This window comes from Diadema antillarum, unplaced genomic scaffold, assembly GCF_040938485.1.
Source record: "Diadema antillarum isolate AM-2024a unplaced genomic scaffold, OU_Dant_1.0 seq00000813_RagTag, whole genome shotgun sequence".
NCBI classification, from domain to species: Eukaryota; Metazoa; Echinodermata; class Echinoidea; order Diadematoida; family Diadematidae; genus Diadema; species Diadema antillarum.
This window is the reverse complement of record NW_027271692.1, coordinates 30593-47853: the sequence shown is the minus strand read 5'-3', so window position 1 is coordinate 47853 and position 17261 is coordinate 30593. Positions and strand designations below refer to the sequence as shown.

General features: G+C 41.2%; 1 protein-coding gene across 1 annotated transcript in view; it reads left to right on the top strand.

Moving 5' to 3' along the window:
• Window positions 1-16834, top strand: part of LOC139739731 (transcriptional coactivator YAP1-A-like) — a 57146-nt gene extending 40312 nt beyond the window's left edge. The window contains exons 7-8 of the mRNA XM_071650334.1: window positions 15265-15484; window positions 16196-16834. Of these exons, the coding sequence (XP_071506435.1) occupies window positions 15265-15484; window positions 16196-16458 (483 nt within the window). The 3' untranslated portion in view covers window positions 16459-16834. The remainder of the gene's footprint in view (window positions 1-15264; window positions 15485-16195) is intronic.
• Window positions 16835-17261: the final 427 nt, after the last annotated feature.

Here is a 17261-nt window from a genome sequence, read left to right as displayed (position 1 = left end):
ACATGGATGTGTCTTTACGGCTGGTTCCGATCGAGCGTGTGCATCTCACGTCGCAGACGTCCAAGGAGTAAATTGAATATCTGTTGGTGGCGAGACTCGATTACACCAGAAGACGGAGTGGTAAAAATAAAAGAAGACTTTGAGGAACAGAGATGGGAGGGAGAAGTGTTCGGAGGCGTTGAGCGGATAGATTGAGGGGAGACATTCTAGAAGGTGAAAGCCGGGTATTAGATTGAGACGGGCTAGTGGGGGCATGGTTTTTGCATACCCTGGTAATATACCAGGGATGCGGTATCTATGACGACTATACCAGGGAGGATGCAGGACAGAAACACTGCTTGGTTGCAGTTGGGAGTCAGAGCATGGGATGCTCTCTCCTTCTCTGCGAGACACTGTCTCAAATATATTTCAGTATCAAAGGTAGCAGTCATCTTTCTTATACCTCAGAAGACATCTCACATCTGGGTTTTTGTTTTTGATTTTCTTTTGATAAATAGCAGTTTGCATTGACACATAGAGGTTGAGGATATGAGCAGATACATTATAATGGCAATGTTCAATCCATAGGTTGCGACTGTGATGTTTTTGTGCATAAAAGAGTCCCAAAAGCCCAGTTCAGGGACACTGATTTGGTTGATAATTTAGCATCTACGATGTGAAAAGTTATTGCTGCTAGGTTATAAAAAGGACCACAGTAATTTGATGTGAAGGATGCAACTTATATCTGATTATGTCATGTCAAGAAAAGAAATTAACTTTACATGTTTATGCAAGTTAATGGGGGCATTTGTGAGGTTATGACACTGCTCTATCTAATTTGCATATGTTATTGTTGCTAGTTATAGCACTGTAGCTAACCCTAGCTTTCCAGTTCTAAGTTGCAAGAAGGATAGGCACTTATACCAAAGATGATGTGATGGATGCGAGAGCCAGGTTGGAGGCTTTTTTAAGATGGTGAGGCTGTAACCAGCCACCCATCTCTTGGCGGCCATCATCAGCCCCCTCCCCCGTATAAGATGACATACTTCTTGAGTGATGTGTGGATATATACTTACTTACTACAATTCGTTGTGCGTGCGGAGCTGTCTGACTGATTGATAAACCTGGCATTGACTCAGGATGTGGCGTATATCATCATCTGGGTTCTTTAGCGCCAGAAGGGCATCTATCCCCCCAGACCTACGACAGCATCGAAAGTCCTTCTGGCAGTAGACAAACTGTTATGATGATGTTGTCTGTCCCTGTTTGTTTTTTTTTCTTTTTCTGTCTTCAGTTTGTTCCAAGATTTTATAAATTTATGACGGGAGGGATGAGGTTATGGAGTGGGATGAGGGCATGGGGGTGGGATGAGGCGATGGGGATTGGGATAGGGATAGGGATAGGAGAAAAGAAGTTGATGAGGGTGAGGATATATATTACCAAGAAGTCATAAAGGGAGATTATGGGGAAATCACACAACCTCATTAAGAGCTATCTTTCTCTCGCTCGCTCTCTGCTCCCTCACATGGCTAAGTAATAACATTTTGACGTGTGGTTGGCACCATGGCTGATGTAGTGTGAAAGGCAACAAGGGTAGCATTTCTCTGTGTGAAGATGATCTGAATTCGACACTTGGGGCAATTACCACAAGAGTACATGACATACATCTGTTTAAACTAGTAACGAGGGGAGCATGTAGAAATGAAAGTACCGGTAATCCGTAAATTACTGTTTATCTTTATTCCATTTCAAGGCTGATTACACCATCCATTAAAGCTACGTAAACATCATCTGAAGGACAATTTGCCAAGAGGTGTAGTACAGGGAAACTCTGAGCATCTCGTACCATTAGTGCTAAAAGTTCTAATGGATTGACAATCTTTTCTAATGCTTTGCCACAAAATGCATACCACACCACCATGCATGAAGAGATTTCATGAATTGTTTGACAACATGAATGATTATATCAAATTTGAAACGACACAGTAAAAATCAATAGATTTTCTGGTCAATAATTCTGTTGTTTATTTGAACTTTTTTTTCATATTAATACAATTTAAGCCCAAAGAGATTAGCCAGGATAACAAACAAATATGAATTTCCATAATTGTGTGTACCCTAGCTATTATGATAGCATAGGCCCTACATGTATAGCACTCAATGCTCACTATTAATGGGACAGTAAATGAATGTATAGGTGTGCAAATTATGTCCATTTGCTGTGTATTGAATGACTTGCTTGCAAAATAGGCATATTATTCAAAAAAATAAGTTCTGAGAGATCTTGAATTGAATCCCTGTGACAGTAAACCCAGTTCTCATACATCCTTGTTACTCCCCCACTGGGGATAGCCAGTCAAAGCCAATGAACTTTCACACTTTTCAGTTTATTATGTGTTGGAGGGGGGGGGGGGGGGGCAGAGAGAAAACAACCCTAAACCAAATATAAAGTAAATACTGTTGGAGAAGTGGTAGAGATATAAAATTGGGGGTCCCATGATAGCAAACTGGTAGCAATAGTCCTATTACAATTGATTCCACCTGCCCTGTTTTGGGCCCCTCTGAGTTTGGCTCATGGCCAAGTACACCAAACTCGGTTCAAGTCCAGCCTTTCATTTCAGACTCAATGAAGTAATATTTCATCTTTATATCCAATAAAAACACATACATACATAAATACATAAGCTTATTACATGGACAGATGGGTATAATCACATATGCATAATGTATTTATAGATAGTTAGATAGATATGTACAATTCATGATACTGGTGTATTTCATCAGGGATGGGGGACAAAACACACCTCTGGGGTTTCATTGACTCTCAATTTCCAATGATGCCATCCTTCCTTGGTAGCTTGGGAAATAGTAAATGTTGTGACTGGCACATGGTGCATTTTGATTCTAATGGGTCAGCAGGTTAACCTGGAATTGGGTGCATTGGTCTAATGTTTTAGTTTAGGGGGAATCCCAGAATTATTTATTGTCATATAATGTTACAATTTCATATATATCTACATATACAGGTGTTTTCTGAACCTGATCTAAAGAAGGGCAGGATTTGTGAATCTTAGGAGTAAGGTAACTCTCAAGAGAGGTAGATTGTTTGAAAAGATTATTACCCGTTTACATCTGAAGGTCCAATTTTCAAGTCAGTTATCTTGGGATGAAGTGAAATTCTTAGCTGTGAATTAGTCTTTTTGTTGTACTGTAGCAGTGCCGAGTAATGTAAAACCAGAAACTTTGGCAAACTTTGCGAGGAGCCAAGTGGGGGGAGTGCAACAAGCTTTCATAGTACGTCTAGGTAACTTGTAGCACAATCGACATCATGCAAACATGTGTGCAGGCAAGCAGTAGAGCTTTCTTCCACCTCCCTGGTAGAACCAATGCTTGCCTCTTTCTTCCCCTACCAGTTTTTATGACTCAAAATTTCAGCCAAAGTTTCATGATTTGTGTGTGGTTGTGTGGTTGTTTACAAAGTTTCTTTCAGGAAAATTTTCATGCCAATATATTATGTGAAATTGTTTGCTTTTATCCCCTTTAGTATTGATACGGTTGATGAAATTATCATGAAAATTTTTGCCAAAATGGAGATTCATTGAAAGCTTAAGCATTTTGAGCATTTTTGGGTAGTTGACGCTTATTCCTAAGATTCAAAGTAAGTTTTTTAATTCAAACTGTTCACCTTGATCTGGTCTGGCTGACGCAGACTATCGTTTATAGCCGCTGCAGCCTCCATCCCTGTCGCCACGGTAACGACAGAGACGGGGAGACGGAGATGAGTGCTGGGCTATATTGAGAAAGAGAGAGAGGGGTAGAGAGAGGGAGAAAGAGGGAGAGGGAAAGAGAATGATTGGAAGAAAGAAGGGGAATACCAGAAGGATGAGGAGTGAGATGGAGAGGGGGGAGGGGGAGGGGGGAAGAAAGAGTGACTGCAGTGGAGGAAGGATGTTGACCAGTTGATTAGCCCTACTATTTTTGCGCATGTATTGCACCACTAGACCTGGGCCGAAGGGGCGAAGGGGCGACGTACGTAGCAGCACACACGGCTCTGACATTTAGACCGATGGTTTACACAGCGTGGCTGGATATAGGACGGGGCAAATTCAGTGTTGGATGCATCGCGTAATGAAAGATGATGGATGGAGCTATTGAGCCCCCCTCGGAGGAGCCTAGACTCGCTCTCACACAGCCAACTTTAGAAACAGCTGTAGTGCCTTTAAAAAAAGAAAAGTGAGTGAACTCCTAGGAGGGTGTAGCGTCCTTTTTCTTGGGTGAACTTGAGAACCTGATGTACTCTTTCAGTCTCTCCAATCCTTCTGTGTATGTGGAGAGTTAGAAGCGAGATATAACACAACAAAACATAACAGTAGTATCTATATGGTGCTCTTTTTATTGTTTTTATTTTAGATAATCTTGTAACCATGTGATTCAGGAGCTTGCCCCCCCCCCCCCCCCCCCCCCCCCCCCCGTGGATTTTGTGCGTGCACGAATATTATTAGTAGGACACATCAATTGAATTTGATGAAAATTGAATGACCCATTCAAAAGATTAGGCCAACATAATTGTCAGGTGAGAATCATCGATAAGCTTGTTAAGTTGCCTTGAACACTGGTTTTTGTGGCAACTTGATGCCCTTATCATTCTCAGCCTACCAATTTGTAACTGTTGTAAATTTCTAAGTGTTGTAATCACTAGATAGAAGGCTGCCACAGTTATGTGATGTCACAATAATGGAATAATATACAGCAAAAATAGTGAAAATTCCACAAATTTTCACTCAGTATTAAAAGTCCAGTTTCCCTTGACTTGTTGCTAACATAATATGTAGGCTTATTAGTTAGTATCCTCTCTTTATTCTGAAGAAGGTACATGTAATCTTTCATCTAAAAAGAAGTGAATCAAGAAATGGACTTGTGGTTAATTCTCCTTCAGCTACAGTCACCACGTACAACGTATTGCACAAGGGTCATTTCCAAAGAAATTGTACTTTTTGCGAATTTTCATCCAACACAGCAGAACACTCAATCTTTGTGGTGTGCAAATTTGCACCCTAAAGTCATTCAGCATCATTCATCCTTCATTCTTGAAAGTATATCATAAGGCAAGAAGGGAGGGTCTCTACTTTGCTTTCCCCATGTCTCCTACATGCTCCACTTCTTGAAAACCTCAGTGTTGATAAATCTGTCACTCCTCTTTCAGACGAGGGCCAAATGTACTTGACCGCTCGCTTGACATCCCACATGCTCCGCCCCGCCTTGCCGCCCCGTTTCCACCCCCAACTCCATCCCTATCCCCCTCCCTCCCTCCCCAGCGACTTCTCAATTTCTGTCAGCGTATATAAGATGTTTTCTCTGCCCTCTGTGGAGTCCAAGTCCAAATCCGAGCCCCGGTCTCCATTCCTACGTCCTGAATCAAAAAGATAATTTCCCTGCAAGTCCCAGCGGGAATAGTGCTTTACTTCGTAACGTAACAAATACCATTAGTATGTTTATGCAGATTTATGTATTCTACTTCACGGGCTGGGTGTGGGGATCATTGTTATATACGATGGAAGATAATATACATATTCAATTATTTTCTAGGATGTGAGTGTATCATGATATCATATGCTGCAAATACTGGAAAACCAGAAATTTTTGCATGCATGAAACTTTCACAAATTTTACAAGGAGCCAAGATTCATGAGAATAAAATGCACAAGAAAAGTTTTGTCTACACAATGCATTGAATGCAATGTAAGATAGTGAGGAGCTGATATTCATGGAACTCTATGGCCAAAAGATACTGTAAAACAAGGAATGTATGTTTGGCCAAAAGATACTGTAAAACAAGGAATGTATGTTCACATGCATTTTAATTTTGCGAATTTCTCGAGAGCCAAAATTCACAAAATTAAAAGTTCTAGTCTATACTATGCATATGATTCCAGTGACATTTTGTAAAAATTCTATCCTGGTGTAAAAGGCCATCGGCATCAATTTGCAAAAATGTCATGCTGCAAAAATATCTTGCTTGATAATATTCCAAAGTAAAGGGTAAATGTGTGTGTAGAGGGCTCTGCTAATCTCTTGAAAAAATAATAAACCCCTTTATGTTCAGGCAAGAGACTATGACACTGCCTCTCCTGTTAGAGACTTCTTTTCTCCCACTGAGATGCATGTAATATCTCCATGATAGTCCTCTGGAGCTCCCTTAGGCCCCCCCCCCCCCCAAAAAAAAAAGAAGAAGTTGTATTGGCGTAACATGAGATTTTCAAATAGGGTCGGGCGGGCGGATTTTTTTTTGTTTTTTTTTTGCTACCTGTGTTTTACGTGTAAAACTCATATTTAACAAAACCCCATTCGATAGAGAGGGTCTGTTGCATCCAAAGTTTGTTATATCACCGGTTTAAAAGCCGTCACGACATACCGGTCAGAATACGAACGAACAAATTCCTGGGCTAAATCACCCAGCGCCACAGACAAATTGATTCTCCGAATAATATCAAATAAAATCTTCGAACCGGACTTGCCGGTCGCCGACACGCTGTACTGCGCGGCCATTTTCCGACACCAGCTGTTGTTGTTGTTTTTGATAATTCGCAAACCCGTATCGCGCCCTCTCTCGGTAAAAACGATGTATTTTCTTCTTTTTTTTTTTAAAGTTCAGGGTCGGGCGGGTTACGCCAATACAACAATTTTTTTTTTTGTTGCCTTATTTTGATGTGTGCTTGTTGTCAGCCTTAGAGTGGCGTTTGAAGGAAGTATCGTATTCACTAGAATACTCCTTTACAAGACAGTCTATACGGACCATTTGTTGATAATTATTGTTATTTGTGTGTGTGTGTGTGTGTGTGTGTGTGATATTGAATGACGCCATAGACCGTCTGGTAGAATAATTCGGTTCATGGATTTATGTGATTGCTCGTTATTTTCCTTTGATATGCAGATAATTGACAGGCAGTAGAGGTTTGTTTTATTGATTGCATGAGGGAAACCAAGGTGGATGGTTGTTTATCAGGACTCTGTGGTACAAATCCCTCAAACTCTGAAACTTCCCAGTTGGCAGCGTGTAATGACTCAAATCATCTGGCTGTGGTAGCACGAAATCGCACACATCTGAAGAATATGAAAAATTCCCACCAAAACCCCCACAAAATCTGTTTAGATACGTAGGTACTTCACTCTGTCTTCTCCTCCCATGAGCCTAATCTCTTGTCTTCTGGGATGGCTGTATCCATGGAAACGGGATGCCATCTGATAGCTTGTGGTGTGCCCTTTGTCTCTGGTATCAGGGGGAGGACATTGCCCTCTGGGTCAATTCTTCAGCTGTGCTACAGTGTTTTAACTCATCAAGTCTCACTAAATTTGCTGCAGACATTATCATTTTGTCTGCCTTTTACATTGGCGCCAATGAATTTTCATCACTGAGAGATTTGACAGAATTGGTATCATTAAATGTGCACAAAGTTGACAGGAAACTTACCTAGATAAAAGTTTGTCAACTTGAGAGAAGAAACAGGAGCTTTGATCCTCTAAAATGAGTTGCTAATGAAAGAATCAGTTACAAAAGAAGGAATTGGAGGCTTTCGAAAATTCTACAGGTTAAGCAATGATATTTGAACAACAAAGGACTCAAATTGCAAGAGCTTTTGTTTGTTTGTTGTTGGTTTTTGTGCTGTTCTTGTTGAAGCACCAAAATTGACTCATAAAATTGAAAATTATAATGAGAAGACGCATCTCCAAACCACATAATGTTGTTTAGGAGACTTGGTGGGTTCAAAGATATCCTCTTATCCCAATTTTATCGTCTGGCAGAAATATACTTGCCAGTTATTAACTGTCAGTGGGTTGAACGATGACATCTGATTGTGACAATCTTTTGTGAGAAAAAAAGGAACAAACAAAGCAAGATTATTCTTCAAAACTGGCCATGTACTCTTAGCTTCTTTAATTTTTTTTTTCAATTGATCAGATTCCCAAGTTTCTGAGATTGCCATAGCTAAGATAATTTCCATTAAAGTTTGTTGTCTCAATGTAGTTATATGACTGGAATAAAAAGGATCTGTTTTATGTTCTTATGGAATGAAAATGGTGTCCTATAGATCAAATACTTTTTGAAGAAAGAGAGTGCATGCTTCAAAGCTAGCCATATGCTTTCGATCATGTCACTCTCCTTCATAAACGTATCAATTCAGATTAAGAAGAGGAAAGATCAAACCTTGTGGTTTTGAAGATGAATATATTTGACATAAACTTGAAGCTTACCCCACAGAGATATTTTTTCCCCTTGTCATAATTGTCTGGCATTGAGAAGTTAACCACACATTTAAAGGAGGTTAGCGAGAAAATCTGAGGCCGTGTGGAATAATTTTCAATGCAGGGAGACATGTCAATCTTTTTCCAAAGTGGTAAAGTCCCCTTCTACTCCCCACCCCCACCCCCCCCCCCCCCCTCCCAATTCGGCATATGGACCCATTATCAGAGCTGAAGCAAACTTGACATATCAGGCAGGAAATAATTGTGTATGTATAAATGGGATGGGATGGAAAAGTGGGAAAAGAAGGGGAGGGGTTAGAGTGACAGAGACTCCAACCCTAAGCACCTTCTGATCGGGAGATTCTCCCGCCCGAAACCCCTAGTAAACGGGAGACTCCAAGTTGATGTGTGCGAAGCGCGAAGTTCCTAGGGTTCTAGATGTTCTCTGGTGCTATCTAAGGCTTATTTTTTCAACATACGATAGCAAAAAGTAAGAAATCCTTTCCACCGGGAGACACAGAGCCAGGGCGGGAGAAATCAAATCTCAAACGGGAGAATGGGAGATTTTGCCAAAAATGGGCTTTCGGCGGGAGATCTCCCGTCGAAAACGGGAGAGTTGGAGTCTCTGGAGTGATGCTAATCTTTCTCTGAAGTGGTGATTTCTCCTCCTACCCCATCTCTGGATCTGACATATGGAACCATTTATATAGTTGAAGCAAACTCAAGTTACTGTATCAGTAGGGATGCACATTGTGTATGTGTAAATGGGATGGGGGTGGAGGAGTGGGAGTAGAGGGGCAGGGGATTACATTAAATGTGTGGTTGTGAGTTTTGAAATGTGAGCAAAATATTACATCTGAGGTAGTGGTCTTGTCGGGTTGTTTCAGTCAAAGTGTTTATAGTACACCTGTACCATCCGGAGCTGGGAAATGGAGGGATTTGTAATTGTGAATGTGTGATTCCTGCTTATTGTAGTCGGAGCATGATTTGTGTTCACAAAGTTCTACGGAACTAGCCTAGAGATCTTCACGACGTGCTGAGAGAAATGACGCACGCCTCCCCCTCCCTCTTCCCTGATCCGTTTGTGTCCCCCAAAGTCTAGACGTGGAAGAGTTCATTCTCTTCCTGTCAGTCTGCTGTAGATCAGGGTATCCAACATGGCAGCTTCAGCGGAGCGATTCAAACACGATGTGTAAATTTAGACTATACGAACTACACATGGCATCACTCCACAACTTGCAACAAGCAACGTAGTGCGCAGTTTGTCAACGAACCATTACAGAAGGCTGCCCTCAGTCCAAGGGGGAGTTGGGGGGGGGGGGGGGATGGGGATGGGGCGGGGTGGGGACAGGAGAGGGTTGTGGGGATGCATCCAGATTGAGGGCGCACAGTATCAAAATGGATAAAAAGAAGAATGGCAGGAAGCCCAAAAATAACAACTAATGCTACAAGAGCAAGAAGCAATAGTCATAGTAAGTTGAACCTTCCCAGTGTAGCAGGCATTCCCCTTGTTTTCTTCACTTGCGCTGCAGCTGTTGGTTCGTGTTCGCTGCTGCTGTTGTCAGGGCAAGGGCTGGCTACCAAACACCCTAGTGCCCTGTAATTGGAGATGGATTGAAGCTGCTGAATGAGATGGAACTGTCATCTCTTCATCATATATTGTAGAACCATTTTGTGCTGAATGTGTACAAGAAAACATGGAGAATATGATTGATAGAGGGGGTGAGGGGATATGTTCGAAATGAAATGTTTTTATGGTTTGAAAAAGCCTGTAGCATAGATATTTTTTTTTCCCCAAATAGAGTGGGCACAAACTTTTGACTTTACAATAAGCTCATGTTTCAGACTAGTGCCTCCGGACAATAATACTGTTCATGATGTTATTTAGAGTGTCGCTGTAGTTGATTCTGTTTGTGCCACGCAATAGAGCAGAGAAAAGGATCATCTGACATACAAAACTGAAGAAGAATAATCTGATTTTTTTTTTTTTTTTTTTGGTGGAGTACAAGGAAATGCTTATCGTCCTTCACCTCACACTGAGAAGTGCAATTGCTCCTTGTATGACCCAAGCTTGTAGCCATAAATCTGTCGATAGAAGTGAATTTGTCCAGATGATGAGCATAATTCAACTGCTACTATATTATGCATCTGTACAAACTTCTGTCATGTTCGGATGGCTAGGATACAGTTCATTCATTGGATGTGGTTGGAAGATGTACAATATGGAATCGAGTTGACCAAGTAGATTGCATGTTGAAATTTTGACATGCTTGAAACTTAAGCGAATTTTGGAAGCAGCCAAGACTCGCAAAAGTCAAATGCACAAGAAAGTTTTTGTCTACACAAAGGCATTGAATGCCAGTGACAATTCATGATTAAGTTTCATGCAGCAAAAAAGGTCGTCAGTGTGAGTTAACAAAAGTTTAAAGGCATTGTTTGCCATTTGCAGATGAAACAAAAACCAAACTTAAGTGCTTCAAAATGTGAGTTAGGGATAGAAACAACCAATGTAAACATTTTAATCAGTATAATTTATACTATAATCAATATCAAGTATTGTTAAATACACAAAATGTGAACACTTATGATAGAATTGTTTCAAGACTAAACCGTCTACAATTATGGTTTATTGAGAAAAATTGTGATTTCTCCTTAATTTCTGTATGGTAAGATGTTTTGTGATACAACTGCCCTACACATACGCATCAAATGTGATAACTGGAAATTTTTTTAAATCGCTGAGCACTCCCGATGGTAAACAATACCTTTAATGCTGCAAATGCTTCTGGCTGTATAGTAGTGTGCATGGTTCCTGTTACATAGATTTTTCTGTGGGACAGGGAAAGATGCATTTATAGTTTATGGCCAGAGTGGTACAGTGAATGAAGGAGGAACTGGTAAACATGGCAAAGCTAAGTTTAAACTTAAAGATGTGGTTAAAATGTGAGGAAGATAGGAAGTGATACATGTGGCAAATGTGGGGGAAACCCACCAGTCACTGTGAAGTCTCTCTTCATGCATCAGACTTGCCTCAGTGCTCAACGAGATGGAGGCGCTTCCTTTCCCCCCTGCCAGAGATGCTGATTGTGGTTGCTAGGGCCATGACCTCTTCCAGTGAGTGGGCGGGGCCACTGGAGATGTTTTCACTCAAGCTCTCTGTCATCCTTTGTTAGTCTGCAAGCTCAGACCATAGGGTAAAGGTGTTCCAATCATCGACACTGGACCAACTGATTATATACCATCAAACCCACAGGGTCTGGGCTCTGTGTGTTGTCCTCTGTAGAGAAAAGTGACCTCTGTTAGTCTAGCTCCAAGGTTGAGCATGATTTTTTTTTTCTTGTGGTAGTGGTGGTGGTCTAGGAACAGGGAGCTAGCCAATTCTTTAACCCATTAGTAACTGAACTGTCTGAAACTGCTTGACTTGTTTCTCCCTCGATGGCCCGAAATCACCCATCTGTTTTTTCTTTTGAATAGTTTTTGCATTTATATGTCTTGTTTTCATATAGAATATATACCCTAATTATCTAATTTGAAAGAGGTCAAAGGTCAACAAAAGTGTGTCAAAATTATTTCTATGACACACTATTCTCTTGGAAAAGTCTTAATAGGCTTTCAAGTTAACATAAGTTATAATAGACAAAAATAAACATGCGGTGAGCCATTTTACATCATTTAGAACTCATCGAAATGAGAGCAATATTGCTGTTTCTTCCATAGACCAGTATGTACAGAATCTTCAGTTGCTAAAGGGTTAAGTACTCTCAATCTCTTTCTCATGGTGTCATCAAGGATTCAAATGTGTTCCCGACCTCCTGTCCGACTCGTCCAATGACTGGCGTTATAAATCGGTGTTTATGATCGTGATTCAATTTCTGTCGCTGCACTGCCATTCTGTTTGTCGTTCCTTTGCCCAGCAATAAAGCATGCCCACATCGTTGTAAGCTGTGGCAAGGCCAATCAAATAAGGGAGATGCTTTCAGCTGTGGAATCATAATATGCATGTGTGTGTGGGTGTGTGTGTATGTCTGTGTCTGTATCTGTGTCTATGTGTGTTTATATTAACTCTTTACAGACCTTTATGGTGTATAGAACATGTAGGCCTATAGAACGTTTTGCCTCCTCGAAGGGGATTAAACAAGATTTCAAATGAGGGATTTTTGTGTGCAGAATTGGCTAATGGACCTAGAGTTGATTGTGCCAATTTTGCTTAAGGCTGAGACTAGCCTATTTATTGGTTTTTTTTTTTTCTTTAAAAAAAGAGATGATGCCACAGACAGGTTTTTTTTTTTTATCGGAATTAGAAATGGTATTAGGAGAGTAATTGGAGCCTCATTTTCCCCTCTGTCTCATTTCAAATAATGTTAAGTCTTGCAAGCAATCCTAGTATTCATGTGTACCTTTGATTGATTATATGGTTGCTACATTGCAAGAGGGCAAAATAAGAGAACAAGTCCTATGTGAAAACAGACTGGCTTCACAACCTTTTAGTAAACCTTTTTTTTTAACCTCTCAAATTCTGTTAAGCTGATTTTTATTTCCTCCTGCAAAACAGCAACAATAACAACAACAACAACAGCAACAACAACAACAATAATAACAACAACAACATCAACAACAACAACAACAACCAAAGAAGCAAGAATAGGTGAACAGAATCTGGATGCTGCTCGGAGCATAACACACTCATATTAGTTTTCGCAAAGAACAATAATTGGGAAATTTCTTCAAATGTATGCCAGGTTGAAGAGAATTCACAAAAAAGTGTCATATCTGTGATTGATGATAACAATATAAAAATTACTAGTTATGGTTGTTACGGCATCTGTATTGTTACTGACAGTGACATGATAAGATAAGTGTAAAAGGAGATTTCATTAGAATGATGCTCAGAAAGGACAGATGCCTGAGCACAAATCATTGTTCGTAATCATCACATTAGGTGAAGAAAGTTCATTTGTATTTCAACAGTGAGGTCTGTGCAGAGAGACTAAGGGCAGAGTCAAAGGTCAAGATATTGTGTTATCCTGAATCTGGCAGAGTCCCTGCAGGTTCCATTTCTCCTTATCTCTTAGGCTTATCCCCAGCCTGTTTCTGTTTACACCAGATCAGTCATTCCTGTTTTCATTTGAGGGCGATTACCAACTGTTTTCCCCCGATTGATACTCTGGATCCCATGCTCCTCTTGTGGTGTATGGAATTCTGCCCTGAACTTGAGTGGAAGATATCCTATCACTAAGTTATCCCTTAGCTGAAATGATTAAGAGTCATCAGTCTTAAAGTGTATCTTGCCAGTTAAATCTTCTTAAGCATCCAGGAGTGAGAGTTATTGTGAATAAAAGCATTGAAATTAAAGGACAAGTTCACCTTTATATACATGTGGATTGAGATACTGTAAAAGTGGATATTTTTGCGTGACTAATTTTTCGCGCTTGGCCGGGTCGGAAGAGTTTCGCGTGTTTTTAATTCCGCGGAATCAAGACATCACGCTCAGGCACATATGGCAAGCAAAAATATTCGCGTGCTTTTATTTTCGCGCTAGTTTCTGGTTGCGCGAAATGCGCGAAAATTTGAACACCGCGAAAATTTCCACTTTTACAGTAATGCAGTAATATAAGTGGAACACATCAGTGAAAATTGAGGGAAAATTGGACAATCTATTCAAAAGTTATGAATTTTTAAAGTATATGCACAGTCACTGCTGGATGAGAAGACCACTACAGTGTATGACGTCATGTATGCGTAGAACGATATAGGGAAAATATGAAGAGAATTTCACAAAACTGTATTTTTTTTTTTTAAGTAAACATTTCCTAGACTTGTCCCTGATGTATGTTAAGGGCAGCATTATTCCCCCTGCCTTCTGAAAGATGCAAATCAAGCGTTGTTCTATTATGTGAAAAAGTGAAAATATGTTGAATTTTCTTTCTGTTTTCTTTATATCGTTGTACACTTATGTGACATCACTAGCTGTAGTAGTCTTCTCATCCAGCAGTGACTGAGCAGTAAACTTCATAAATTCATAACTTTTTAACCAACTGCCCGATTTTCCTCAAACTCTCACGGATGTCTTCTACTAATATTGCTGCATTCACTCAATCCTCATGTTTATGAAGGTGGACTTGCCTTTTAAATCTTTTTTTGCATCCAGGAATGAGAGTTGTTGTGAATGAAAGCATTGAAATTAAAGGGGAAAAAAAGAACAGTCGGAAGTCAAGGTGATGACTTAATATCAGAAGCTCCTAAAATGAAACATCTTATCTTATTCCAACATGCAGGATACATCTTGCTTTGTAAAACTGCTTGAACTTGACTCGGAAGATTTTGTGTGCTTTTTGACCGACACTCGCCTGGCTGCAGTTGACCCCGATTTTTCGCCTTTTAGTTGAATAGTGGTCATGCGGTGTGCGCAACTTAGCCAGCAAATCGTGGCATGGAAGTATAGTACCAGAAGAAGGGCATGTTATAGCCTAATAAGTGTTAAAGATACAATCTCACAGTTTTGGTTGCTAGCTTATTGTGCTGGCTTTTGCAGGCGCGTTACGGTGTATGAAGCTAGTGTGATCAATTTGTGTGGGTGGTGCCACAATGGAATCACACTTCCGTGGCAGTTTTTAGGAAGATTGATCCGGATAAGTTCTTTTTTTTTCTTTTTCTTTTCATTGTGTCTTCCATGTATTACACATGTTTTAAATAAATGCCAGTATTTGCTTTAGATTTGTTGATTCATTGTGCAATGCATAAGCAAACATTTGTAGTATGTATTACTCTTTGGTTAGGCCCTACTGTCTTTTTGCCAAAATTTGATTGCAAGTGATTACATTGTAGGAGATTGTAATATTCAGATGCCCACTAGATAGCCTGATAAGACAGTAAAGTGAGGTTCCGATATTTACAGAACCCCTTTCTGATATTGTTTCGGCTTACTTATTTTATGTACTGCTTTGTTGTGCAGGTTTTTACTGAAAGTGAATAACGCCAGTGCCTCATTTAGGTAAAAATTCAGCTAACATCTTTGTCGTTTCTCTCATATCTTCGTCTGTGCAGGAACTGGCGTTGCGCCGCGAGCTGCGCGAAACGGCCCCCAACAACAACAACAACGACTCCATCACGGGCGGGACAGACCCCTTCCTCAACAGCGGCACCTCCTCCAACTTCCACCGACGGGAGGAGAGCGGGGACAGCGGATGTGGTCTGAGCAACGTGAGCCACCCCAGGACTCCTGAGGACCTCCTCAACACGTTGGAAGACATGGACTCCTCTGATGGTAAGTGGAAGGCGTGAGTCGTGGCGATGAGGCAGAAACACCGACTGTCTTCATAATGTCAAGATATCTAGATTGTAGAGTTGACTTCCACTGAGATATAAAGTTTAGGTAACTTCATTTGAGAAACTTCCCCCACATACTTTTTCTTTCCTCCGGACAAAAGTAGGTATCAGAAAATTTGATAATGACAAGCGGTTGATGGGGCAAGAGACCACCCTGTGGCAGTTAGGTCCAGAGCATAGTCACATTTGCATGAAAGTCCCTTATTCATGTAATAAATCAGTGAACACTGTATCTTTTTAAACTGTTCAAATTCCATATCAGGATCAATGGAATGTTTTTTTAATGTGCTGAGGGGGTGGGCATTGACTGGCTGGAAGGAAAGATCAGTCTTACTGCTGCTGGCCGGAGGCAGTTTGGCCAGAGGTGGTCAAGGGGTGGAATCTAGAAGAATGCTCTTGGTGTTCGTAATTTTTCCATTTTTTTCCTCCATCATAAGCCCAATTGTGAGGGACTGAAGCTATCCCCAACCCAAGCATATAGACACATGTTGCGGATATTCCTTTGTGAAATATATGTCATGCCAGTATTCCTTATGGAGGGAATAATGTTCCCTTTCCATTCAAGAAAATTGTTGTTGGGGAAGGGGAACTGTTAGAATGTAGTCAACTGAAGTAATAATTGATGTACTCGTCCTCTTGCTCCTACCAGCTAACTCTGCAGCAGAGCGCAAGCCAGTTGAGAAGGCCACCGTGGCCCCGCCCCCACCACTGGCCAGCATGGGTGACTTCCTGGAGTCCCTGCCCAGCACCAACGTCGACATGGCCACCATGGACCCCTCCGAGAGTGGCACCAACGTCACCTCCATGGACAGCGACGATCTCGTGCCCTCCCTCCCCGAGGGACTGGGGCCTGACATCCTGAGTGACGTCGCCGACGTCGGCGATGTCAACAACTTCCTGACGTGGTTATAGGTGCACTGACAGACCAAAACCAGGGACCTTTGAATCGGGAATTGGGCTGGGAAGAGAGGTGGCTCTCCCTCCCCCCACCCCACCCCTGCCAAATCAAGTATTAGACTCTTTGTTGATCTTGACAAGTGCTATGTAAGCTTTAGGCTGGAGGACACGACCATGTGTAATACGAGAAAAGATGTCATGCCGGCTTTGAGTGGTTTTAATCGTCAAATTTCAAAGAGGGCATCGTCGGGATGAGAAGGTGGGGTGTGGTAGCATTGCATTGTACAGAGGCACTTGTACAAGGTTCAGTTACTCTGCATCTCGGCCAAACAGTATGTCACAGACAGCAGAGGGTCACCACTGTACGCGACAAAAAATGCCTGTAAGTGTACCGACGCAAGTTTCAAACTCGGAGCGACCTCCCCACGAACCTCGGAATGATGGCAGACATCATAATGGAGCAAGCCGCTAAACTTGCCCATCGATATTTAGCCATGGAGGGTGCTTCGAAAAAAACAAAAAACAGAAAAAGAGAACCTGTCCAAGATGAAGCCTAACACTATGCAGGGGCGAGTAGTAATGGAATCAGGAGTACTAGGTGTAACGGCACGTCCCTTGCAGTTGTTTGTTTCTGAAAAAAAAAGAGAAATCAAATGAAGTGAACCAAAGTGCCTTCTGGAAACTTTTTTTTAAAACCAATTTGCTGAAATCCATGTCAGTTTGAAATTGTTGTCTGTTTGAAATTCTTGTCAGTACCTCACAAACCAAAGACCTGAGTATTCAGCCCCTCTAAATAGTACTGTGGATCAGACACTTGT